The 11797-nt window shown below is 36.8% G+C and overlaps 1 protein-coding gene across 1 annotated transcript; it reads right to left on the bottom strand.

Annotated features, from left to right (window-relative positions):
- Positions 1 to 1287: 1287 nt before the first annotated feature.
- On the bottom strand, positions 1288 to 6050 carry LOC126827320 (uncharacterized). The gene is made up of 5 exons (XM_050556601.2): positions 5805 to 6050; positions 5018 to 5201; positions 3910 to 4119; positions 3283 to 3485; positions 1288 to 2317 (listed from the first exon to the last, which is right to left on the bottom strand). The coding sequence occupies exons 1-5, from the start codon at positions 5970 to 5972 to the stop codon at positions 1634 to 1636; spliced, it is 1449 nt and encodes a 482-aa protein (XP_050412558.2). The 5' UTR covers positions 5973 to 6050; the 3' UTR covers positions 1288 to 1633.
- Between the last annotated feature and the right edge of the window lie 5747 nt (positions 6051 to 11797).

The raw sequence follows: 11797 nt of genomic DNA, 5'->3' as shown, positions 1-11797 counted from the left end.
TGCTAAACCGATTGTTTACAACCGGTTAATGTTATCTTTCTCCACATGTATGGAAGCTCAACATTACAATAAAGAAAATCGAAAAAAAGGTTTTTTTTTAATAAAGAATTTCGTAGAATATTTTCGTGAATAAAACTGTTTGAAATAAATGTCGATTTAAATAGTTGTGAATTCATTTGAAGTCTATGTTAGTTCTGTATTTTATATTTTCTGCACCAATTAACCATCCTAATGTGGACAGGAATACACCCTACAAGTACAGTTTGTTATCAGAAAAAATTTTGCCCAGACAACCACACTATGGTCTACTCTTAATTCTAATTCTATATGTCAAATAGTCTATTAAATGCACGTCCATGAATAGGCCACACAGAGAACCTCAGTTTTTTGTCCAATCTGAACAACTAGACACTGTTCCTTGCTAGGCTGTATCTCAGCCAACACCAGGATCAAACCAGAGAGAGAGAGTGAGTTTTATCTCCACCGACACAAACTAGGTTATTTCGGGACTAACAGATGGTTCAATTTTATTTCAATCAATCGCTTCTGGATAGGAGTCTTTAGCAATGGGAGGAAACAGGAGGTTGGACAGGCGACCCAACTCCTTGTCATGTACAAGCGGGGAATCAAAACCATGCCACTTGACTCCATGACAGACCTTATGATGCAACACGCCCACGTTAATCATTCGGCCCGCCCCCCCGGGACCTACTGGTAAGTGATTAGTGATCCAGATTCCAGCATCATCATCATCATCAGAGCCTCCCAGTATCAGATCCGAAATTTAATCAATTGATTGATATTTGTTGTTTATTGTTTGTAATGTCGATGTAGTTTGTGTCTTGTCCACAGGTTTGTTTGCATGTAGTGCAGTCCTCTGACACTTACTATTAGAGTTTTGGTGCTGCGTACTGAATAATGTTCTCCTTGTTGGGCTTTGCTCCTGTTAGCTCACTACTAATTTTTTGTTTCAGAAATTCTATCCAGATAATCATCCTTTTACTTGAGGATCTTAGCACTATCCGACATCAGTTTATTGACCATTGTCAGGGTTAACTCAGACTGGAAAATCCAGAGAAGCTTTCTCCACCAACCAGCACTGGGAGAAACTTCTGGACAGTGGGCCATCGCCTAGTAAAATTGATAATCAGCATTTTGGTAGCTAGATGTTATATTAACAGACGAGATAAACCGATTCACATTTATTTGAAGTTGATTTAATAATCTGTAACAAATATACACAAATAACAAATTTATTTATAAATTAAAAAATAAAAATTAACAATATACATGAATTTAAAATGGCTAGTTATAAATCAAAATATTACTCGAGTAGATAAATGTGGGAGATTAGACCAGTTATCCCAATTTAGCAGAGACTAGTTTCGTTCGTATTGAACTCTTAAGACTGAGTAGGGTTACTTGTCCAAAATCAGGGGTTTACTCTGGGTCCCCCAATTTTCTCCCACTGTTAAAGACCCCTACTTGCATGTGAATTATTGAAATAAATTTGTGCCATATGTTGGTCCTGAAATGACCTGGTTTGTGTCTCTCTGAACTTAACAATATTACCTGATACACCTGTAGTGCAATGAACTTTCATTTTAAGGGTTTGAGATATATACCCCTTATTTTAAGAGAGGAAAAGTCTTGTTGATAACATTAAATGATCTGAAGGAAAATATTCTTCATTCATCACAGAATATATATTATTTAAACTAGATACAAACATCCTCCTACCAAACCATACAAGAAATATACCTAATATTACAGAAATAAACATTAAATAAACTGGAGGAATTTTAAAAACTTGACATATTCTCCATTGACTGTATCTACGGTACCGCTTGGGTATTAACTGATAGTCATAAAGCTCTGTATTAAATAAACAGCACTTTATACCCATTATTGAATAAATATTGTCTTGATTATATCTGGCTGCTATTATCAATATATTAACAACTGAATACAACAATATTAATATACATAACAATAAAACCATGGAATATATAATAAAATATATAAACATTGGTCCATTACATTCTAAACAACTATCACAATCGCGGTTATCTCCCTTTACACAATTACCACATCTACAGGAACCATTAGGGCCACAGTCGTGAACACAAGAATATCCTGTTTTTCCTCTATAATTCTCATAAGTATTCTTTAATAAGACTCTAAATCTGTTATATAATATACTATTGTTGTAACGGTCTTTGTAAATCTTGCCATCTCCACTCAACCATGTTTCTTCTATATGATATGTATGAGATGTTAAAATTCTATCGGGACGACTTTCATATCCTGGTGACGGCTAGAAAAGAGAATATAGTTACTTTACTAGGTAACAGAAATAATAATTTAGTACAAAAGTTGAAATCATTCTTTTAGAGCATATATTTTTCATCCCAAAAAATAACATCAAATTAAATTGGTTTTATTAGCTCTACAAAGTCTAATTGAAAATGAACTGGGCTAATGAAGATGAGCATAAGCCATGCAGTGTTCTATGAGACCAATTTTGCCTAGGCAGTGGTTTTTAAACTTTCCACCTATTTTTCATCAAATCCCATCTATCAAGGATTGTTTAAAGATAAATTATGCAAGAGCTAAATCTGCCTATTGCAGGTCTTTCTTTAGCCCGTAAATGTTATCGAAATTATTAATTAGACATTTACTAACATGACAACATGGATGTCATCAGATGGCTCCAATTTTAAGGAAATTAGAGCGGTTCAGCCAATTAATGATTTAATTTAAAAATGGAGAAGCGAGGCTAAGACTCGAACAATCAGTACTGTGGTTACGATAATAAACAATCAACACACACATCTTGTCAAAACTACAAAAATTGATAACTTCACTCAGAATAAAGTAATTTGGATAAAATTTTCAATATATTCATTTTGCATTATCTATTTTTGAACTATTATAACAAGAATGGCCAGTTCCTTAACTAAATCTTACATAATGTATCTTTAATATGCATGCCATTGGATTTCACTTTTTCGTCCAATCTAAACACATTATTTGTTCCTTGCCAGATACCCCCCCCCCCCTCTCACCCTCCTTGATACGGAACCACTGACATAGGGAAACAAAGCTAAAAAATCCCAAGGAACTTTCTTAGCCAACACTAGGATCGAACCCATGACCTCTGGGTTAGTGAGCCAGTGTCACTAATTAAGTATGGTTGTCAGTTGTCTCACTTCAAATTAACAAAATCTGGTCTAATGTGATGCTTTTTTACAGAAGATAAACATGAAAAATGGGACTCACCATGTTGCTAAATGTAAAACCTTTTTTATTCGATTTACTTTGCCAGACATCTTGAAATCTGGACAGTTTTGGTAAATCTATTTTTGCTTCATCACATTCGTTTTTCACTCTGTTATCTTTTCTCGTAAAAACTTGTACTGGGTACTGATAATCTTCGTATGTATTAAAATCTCCAACAATAATAACATTCTGAAGTTTTTTCACTGGAACAAATAGGATGAGATTAATAAAACTTTGGAAGATTTGGGTTTAACAAATCAATTTAACAGAATAAAATATAAAAGCAAATGAAATGAAATGGGGTTTAACATCCTACTGTTCTACTCCAACTGGGCTACTGATCATGAAGACAGGCATAATACATATTACAGTGTGTTATGAGAGAAATTTTGCCCGGGCAGCGCACTATGGCCTACCCTTATATCGAATTTCAACTGCCAAGGGATCTTTTAGGTGCATTAGGGTTTTCCTGAATAAGTCTACTGTTATTAACAGTACCGGTACATGTATATAGAATCTAAAAGTAGGACAAAACTAATGGATGAAAATAAAACTCCCAGCTTGAGATTTTTTTTAAATTTCCAATTCTTTTACTGATCTAGCAATAAATTAAATTATTCAACTCACTGTATATAAAATTTAAAACAGCTATGGAATTTTCACATTGCTGTTGCCGATGATAGGAAAAATGTACAGCAATAATATTCAATATTTTTCTCCTCTCAAGACTTATCTTAACATGTAATGCTATTCTTTTATTAGTATCTGGTCCCTCTGTACGTGGTAAATGTTGAACTGTAACTTCTATAATTGGATATTTACTTAGTATGCCTAAACCTGAAAAACAAAAATAGTCAATAGATAATCTGATTTCATTTCACTTTTTTATACTTTCGATGGCCTACACTACATGAAGATGTGACCAGTTGTACTAGGAGGTCTTGTCAGGGTCAGACATTGAATAATCAATCAGCGTTGATGTTTCTAGGGGTTTACCCACAGTTCCGTGCATGCCAAGAACTCGTCGTAACAGATCGTTTCATTGGCTAATAATTCCTCACATTAACTAGAACACCTAGTTATATAACAACTCTTTCAGATCCTAGTGTTGTGAAGATAAGTAAAACGAAATTTTGAACTATAAAAAAAAACCAAAAACGAAATATGATCTGTGATTTAATACGATTGGTCAATAGTCTGATGTTTCTATCATGACTAATTTTACGAATTATTGATAGCACTGTATAGCTGTAGATCTTATTGAATTTAACTTCTCCAAACAAAGTATTTAATTCACAAGGGAAGAATTTTCTTTCTCAAAAAAGGATATTTGTTTAAGAAACTTCCCATAAAAGTTCTTTTACGAACTAATTAACTAGTCCTGTAAAAATGAAAATTACAAATGATCAGAGGTTGCATTGATCATAATTAGGCCTGTATATTTATTAAAATGTCCCAATATGTAACTCCTGTCTATTTTGTTTCAGCTTCGACTGCAACAAATCTTAGTCTGGACAAATTAGCATGTCTGAGAAAATTGGTCTCAATCCCGAATCCACCAGTTAACAATGTCTTCGGCGATATTTCACAGACAAGAATAAGCTTTTAGTTTTGCCTCCGAACCAATCGTAAGATGACATGCGAATCTCCATATAATAACCTGTGATGCTATTTTGTAATATTCAAAGGCCAAGATAATTATAATAAGCTTAAATGATATAGATTATTAGCCCACCTTCTTTTTCCCAGCCCTTTAAACGCCCATAAGGTTTGTATTTTTCTACTGTATTTGCTGTTCTGTAAATAGACCATCGAAATTCTGGCAATAAATGCTGTAGCTCTGTTATCTGGTCTCTCGTTTCATCAACATCAGATCTGGCTTCTTGAAATACTGCAATATCTGAATGACTATCTCTGATCTGTTAAAATAACATCATGTGTGGTAGGTTAATTTTAGGTTGCAACACATCATGTAAGTGCTTGAAACCAAAAACGGAATGGAAATCATTTCAAAAGCAGAAATAGCTTTATACAAATTGTAGAAAGGTAATGGCTGAATCAGCCTATTACAATTATGAAAGATCAAAAATGTAACTCTGATGAATGAAATTGAATGGGGTTTTATCAACAGTTCAATTAATTAGTGTTATGCAATGTGAGGGGAGAATTTTGTCCACAGTGCTGTTTCCGCCCACTCTTCTTCAAATTCCAATGATCAGTTCTTTTACACACCGGTACACCAATATGTACACCGGTGGACCTCATTATTTCCGTCCTAGCCATCTGAAGATCTATGACTATAGGAATATTAGAGGAGGAATACCAGGCCTAATGAAAGATCCTGAAGTGCTGAAGGTGGATCCTTCTTGATCAACCCGACCCTCTTTGATGAATATGGATACGCCTATACAGATCATTCTACAGTTAAACAAACACCTGAGAAATTGCAATAGGCTACAATAAATCATGCCCATATGTCGCTTTTTAGACTCATTCTATAGGGTTAAAAATTGGTTCTTTACCATTTCTGCAATCCTAAATTTCCGAACATCCCAGGAAAACATTACATTCCATAGATTCAGCGTGCTGACAGTAACTTTACCAGCATTCACTAAATTCTTAAGTAAACATAACACAAAAATGAAGATAATATACTCAAATTTGACATTAATGAAGCGATGCATTCTCATTTTTTCAAGAATCACAACATATAATTCACATTTTTTGTTTTGAAAATGGAGAAATGCGTTCAAACTGGAGTTATCTCCCTTTATTCCAATCAAAGCTAGTGGAATGCAAACCGGTTTGTTGGACCGGTTTGCGTTCAATTAAAGTAGCTAAAGTAGCCATAAGTCTCTAAATCAATATCATTCAAAGTCTTCGACATTGAAAACACCAATTATTTGTCAGTTTAAATCAACATTGATGCTGTGATCTTACCGAGAAAAGATGAGCTTCTGATATCCAATATTTAAGACAAAATAAACATTTTACCATTGGTACACGAATAGAATAGAATAGAATAGTCCCATAATCAGACAGTATAAAACCCTGCACATACAGGGTACATATTATATGTCAATACAAAACATAATGTACACAGTATACAAAAAATGTATACACGTTATGGACGAGCACCAATTCAGAGCACTCACATAGTGACAGATATCGTGCACGAAACTGATATGCTTATCTTCATTGCTGCATGTGGTGAAACTAATATCGGTTCTAATTCAGTGGAAACTTTACATAGTCAACAGGTTTTAAAGAGTAAGAGAAATGAGGTTTAACGTCCACACGACAAAAACTACGTGTAGGTTTTTTCGAGACTAACACATGATTCAATTTTATTTCAGCAATTCGCTTGCGCGTAGGGGTCTTTAGCAGGGGGGGGGGGGGGATGCCGGAGGACCCGGAAAAAAAAAACCACGGGGTTACACGTGATTTTTACTCTGTGGAGTAGGGTCGCCTGTTCAATCTCGTGGGTTTTCTCCTGGTCCTCCGGTTTCCCCCACTGCTAAAGACCCCTACGCGCAAGCGAATTATTGAAATAAAACTGGACCATGTGTTAGTTCCGAAATGACCTAGTTTGTGTCGAGTGGACGTTAAACCCCATTTCTCTCTCTCTCTCCGTCTATTGAAACAGAGGTGATGAGAGAACAAAGCGATCTTTCACTTCATAAATCTTTTTTTGTTCTATCGTGTACCTTAATCTAATCCATGTTATTCTTTCGTAAAACCAGATAATCTTTTTATAATCTATGTGGTCCAGCTGACCAAATCAAAAGGAAAACAAGTAGATCCAAGTTGACAGAGATATTGTTGAATTTAACAGTGGACACCTACGTGCAAAGAGAAATACTCACCGTTTTCTCCAAACAATCGCACACAAACAACAATTATGTAATTGTGTATATACACTGAAAATGGGCTAAATACTTTGGCCCTGTCCACTCTGAAACCCGAACTACACGACAAAATCTAGGGTTTATGTGGCGCAATTGGACAAATTGGACTACTTCTTGATAAAGGTTTCTCATATTATTAGTGACTGTTGTACGTTGTACGTGACAAGGAGTAGGGTCGCCTGTCCAACCTCGTGGGTTTTCTCCAGGTCCTCCTGTTTCCTCCCACTGCTAAAGACCCCTAAGCACAAAGGAATTATTGAAATAAAATTGAGCCATGCGTTCGTCCCAGAATGATCTAGTTTGTGTCGAGTGGACGTTAAACCCCATTCTCCCTCCCCGTTTGTCTTTTGAAGGAGAGAGAGAGAGAAATGGGGTTTAACGTCCACTCGACACAAACTAGGTCATTTCGGGACTAACATATGGTTCAATTTTATTGGAATAATTCGCTTGCGCGTAGGGGTCTTTAGCAGTGGGAGGAAACCGGAGGACCCGGAGAAAACCCACGAGGTTGGACAGGCGACCCTACTCCTTGCCACGTACAACCGGGGATTCGAAACCACGCCAGTTGACTCAATGACAGACTTTATGCGCGCACGTGCTTACCATTCAGCCACCCAACCCCCCTCTTTTGAAGGACTGGTTGGGACTCGTACATTGATTCAAGTTTGAAACTTGTTCTAATAAAAACAAAAATATTCAATATTTCTAACTTGTGTTACTCGCCTAGAATATACCTCAGATTGCACTAAATTGAATCGATTTTCAAAATGTTTTTTCTTAATTCAGGTCCAACCCCATGACTTGTTCCGACCCCACACAGTTAATCCGACCCTATACACGACTCGGCGAACAGAATGAAACAAAATGGAGTTTAAAATCCTACTATTCCGCACCAACCAGGCTAATGAAGACGAAATACGTTCCCGTCTATTCTTAGTCGAATTCCAAATGTCAAGGTTTCTTTTACGTGTATACGTGACAAGGAGTAGGGTCGCCTGTCCAACCTCGTGGGTTTTCTCCAGGTCCTCCGGTTTCCTCCCACTGCTAAAGACCCCTACGCGCAAGCGAATTATTGAAATAAAATTAAACCATATGTTAGTCCCGAAATGACCTAGTTTGTGTCGAGTGGACGTTAAACTCTCTCTCTCTCTCTCTCTCTCTCTCTCTCGCTCTCTCTCTCTCTCTCTCTCTCTTACGTGTATGTCAACGGTCTTGCGTAACATCCGAACGACTAGGCGCGGTTTCTTGTCAGGCTCTCCGTTATTCACCACCGCCAGGGAAAACCACGTTGTTGGCCGACAGCGGATACGGACTTTGTGGTTATACAGCGAACAATGGTTAGGTGGTTAGGGCTACGTTTAGCATTGAAACCTCGAAAACCTCAACCCTGACACAAGGCTTTCAAAGGAGGGTGTGGTGGTGATTTAGTGTGGTGTGTGTGTGTGTGTGTGGGGGGGGGGGGATAAGTTGAATAAGTTCAGAGTTCCAATTAAAAGGAATTGTGGTGAAAAGCCAAATATATATATTTTTTTATTGTAACATTGGCAACAAACTTGAACTTTTAAGATTAGCTTCTTTGAGGTAATCGCCAAGTTATTAAATTGTGTAGATTATATTTCAGCGGTATTTTCTAAAGTCGAGGTGACTACGTAGCTGTAACTTTTAACATTTAAATAACAAGAGCATCTTTTAGAAATATTGCCAAAATTATAACTCTTAGGATTTCTCAGTTTCCGTTAACGACATCAGCGATAATAGGCATTATTTGTGTGTGTTTCGTATGGGATATCATCAGCTTTCAAAACCAGACGACTGTTAACTTAAGGAATTAAACGTCTTTACAATGGCGCTCGTTTTTCTTGGAGAAATAACCTTGTACGTCGCCACGTGCCACCGCTGGAATGTTTATGGAAACATACAGTGTCTTGAAATATTATCGTATTGGTTCAAAATTGAACATCTGCATACCAAGTAATAGACACCACTGAAAAAGACCACAATGAACCCCCTTCTCCCAACATACATGCACGTAGTGATAGCGTTGCTCGCTAGCATTGGCCGAGCAAGTTCATCGGGATTTTCCGACGTGGTTTCCCCTTGTCAGAGGTGCAAGACAGTGGGCCTGACAAGGACAGTTGTCTAGTCGTTCGGATGGGACGATAAACCGAGGTCCCGTGTATACATTGGCGTGCACTTAAAAGATCCCTTGGCAGTTGGAATTCGATATAAGAGTAGGCCATAGTGCCGCTGTCCGGGCAAAAATATTATACACATTGGGCAGAGGGTCCCCAGATCTTGAGGCTCTAGGCTTCATCCCGCCAAGTCTATAGGTAAACCGGGCTCTGGTCAGTATATCAAAGTGAATCCAAATAACCAATAAGGTAAATTGAACGACACCGTTGTTGGAAGAAGAATGAAACTACATGGGTCATGCATATTTAATTGACCTACTGCGTATCTGATTAGTTGATTCTTGAAAGGCGACACTTTTACTTCTAGTGAATGCATTGCATTTTGGAATATACCCTCATTACCATAGTTTAAACATCAATGCCATCCACTCATATTTAATCTAGCAAAGACCATCTCATTGGTCGAATTTTTTAAAATGTAATAAATTGACATCTGGGCATATACCTTTTTTGTCACAGTCACTCGTAGTGCAATCTGGTTTGTTGATAGTATAAAAAGTTAAAATATTATTCATTATCGCCCAATGATACATATCGCTTGTGTGAAAAATTTCATAATCTACTGCGAGATATCGCTTTACATGAATTTGGTTGGTCAATTAAAAACGAACCACTTTTTTTTTATATTTTCAAAGAACATTTCATTTTTTTAAATTAAAAATTGATGTATCACTACGCCGTAATGTAATCAGGTCCAGTAAAAGTGAAATCTATATTTATTTATTTTTTGTGCATGTAAGAAAGGATTTGGTGATAAATAAAATCTCCCACTCGTCATTTCTGATATCAAAAAAGACTAGTAGGAGATTCTCTATTTATCAGAATCACTCGCGTATGTTCGAACATCATGCTTATTTATTTATCCTACTGCAATTCCTTTGGCCGATTCCATGAAATGCATTAACTTTAAATACTTAAAGACAAAGAAATCGAATAAAGTCAGGCTTATATCCCTAATAAAAGTGTCTAAGGCAACATTAAAGTTACAATTTCATATTTTTAAGTTATATTTTTTTAAAATGTATTAAAATAAAGCCCTAAAATAGATGATATCTATAAACAGTCCTGCTTAGTTAAAGAATAATCTTATTAATCCTATAATTCACTCTTGCCAGTTTAGAAATTGGCAAAAATATTATTTTCAACTTCAAATTCAAACGTTTGAAGATAGCTATTCCATGGTGGGGAATAGGAAAACAAGGGAGGTAATTGGGAGGTAATTGTGTTATTATTTCCGGTGTGAAGATTTTTAAGTGTGAGAAAGATAACCTATGATCGTATAATAGTGAGTTGACAACCTTTTGAGCAAAAGACATAGAAATAATTATGTTTTGACTTTCTTAGAAAATATGAAATTGTAACTTTAATACCATCTGCGGATACTATACATATACCAGCTTTGTGTAATAGACTGGTTGATTATTTGAAACGCAATAACTGCTCTTACAATTGACTGTTTGTGATCGTACGTGATAAGGAGTAGGGGGCGCCTGTCCAACCTCGTGGGTTTTTTCCGGGTCCTCTGGCTTCCACCTACTGCTAAAGACCCCTACGCGCAAGCGAATTATTGAAATAAAATGGAACCAAATGTTAGTTCCGAAATGACCTGGTTTGTGTCAAGTGGACGTTAAACTCCATTTCCCCTCTCTCTGTGATTAAACTTGAAACAAATCTTCAATATAACAGCCTCGCAAATAAATCCGCCCACCAATGCTATCCGTGCGCATTTATTTAATCAACTGTTCTTCTCGTCAACAGATATCGACTAATCTAAGTTAATTTTTGAATAATAAGCCCAAGCCAGTCCTGATATCATTGCCGTCCACAAAATGTCATTTAGCCTACTGTACTTCTCGTCAGCAGATATCAGCTAATCTAAGATAACATCTCCATAATAAGATGAAATGAAATGGGCTTTAACGTCCCACTGTTCTGCTCCGATTTGGCTCTTATATCGAATTCCAACTGCCAAGGATCTTTTATGTGCACACCAATGCGTACACGTAACCTCGGTTGTTCGTCCAATTCGAACGACTAGACAGCTGTCCTTGTAAGGCCTCCGCCCTGCATCAGTGACAAGGGGAAACCAAGTCGAAATCGGCATAATAAAGCCCCCGTCATTCCTGATATCACTGTCATCCGCACAGATTTAATTATTCTACTTCGGTCTGATTGGTAAATGTGATTGTATTTTCCATTAGCTGCACCCCATTCCATTAATAACAAATTAATCAAAGGACCATATCGGGAGTCACGGTGGCTAAGTGGGTAAGTCGGGTGTTCGATCCCTGCATTGGCCGAGAAAGATCATCCAAATTTTCCGGCGTGGTTCCCAGTAGTTCCCACTTGTCAGTGATGCAAGACGGAGGGCTTGACAAAGACAGCTGTCTAGTAACGTAAAAGATCCTTAGACAG

Source organism: Patella vulgata, chromosome 7 (assembly GCF_932274485.2).
Source record: "Patella vulgata chromosome 7, xgPatVulg1.2, whole genome shotgun sequence".
In the NCBI taxonomy this organism is placed as follows: Eukaryota; Metazoa; Mollusca; class Gastropoda; family Patellidae; genus Patella; species Patella vulgata.
This window is presented reverse-complemented; position numbering and strand designations above follow the sequence as displayed.

Bases quoted from the DNA above. Each gene is read 5' to 3' on its own strand.
- LOC126827320 (XM_050556601.2), bottom strand. From the start codon at position 5,972: ATGAGAATGCATCGCTTCATTAATGTCAAATTTGAGTATATTATCTTC. The intron at 3,486-3,909 runs GTGAGTTGAATA...TATTTGTTCCAG, and splicing joins TGTTTTAAATTTTATATACA to TGAAAAAACTTCAGAATGTT. The intron at 2,318-3,282 runs GTGAGTCCCATT...TCTCTTTTCTAG, and splicing joins GTTTTACATTTAGCAACATG to CCGTCACCAGGATATGAAAG.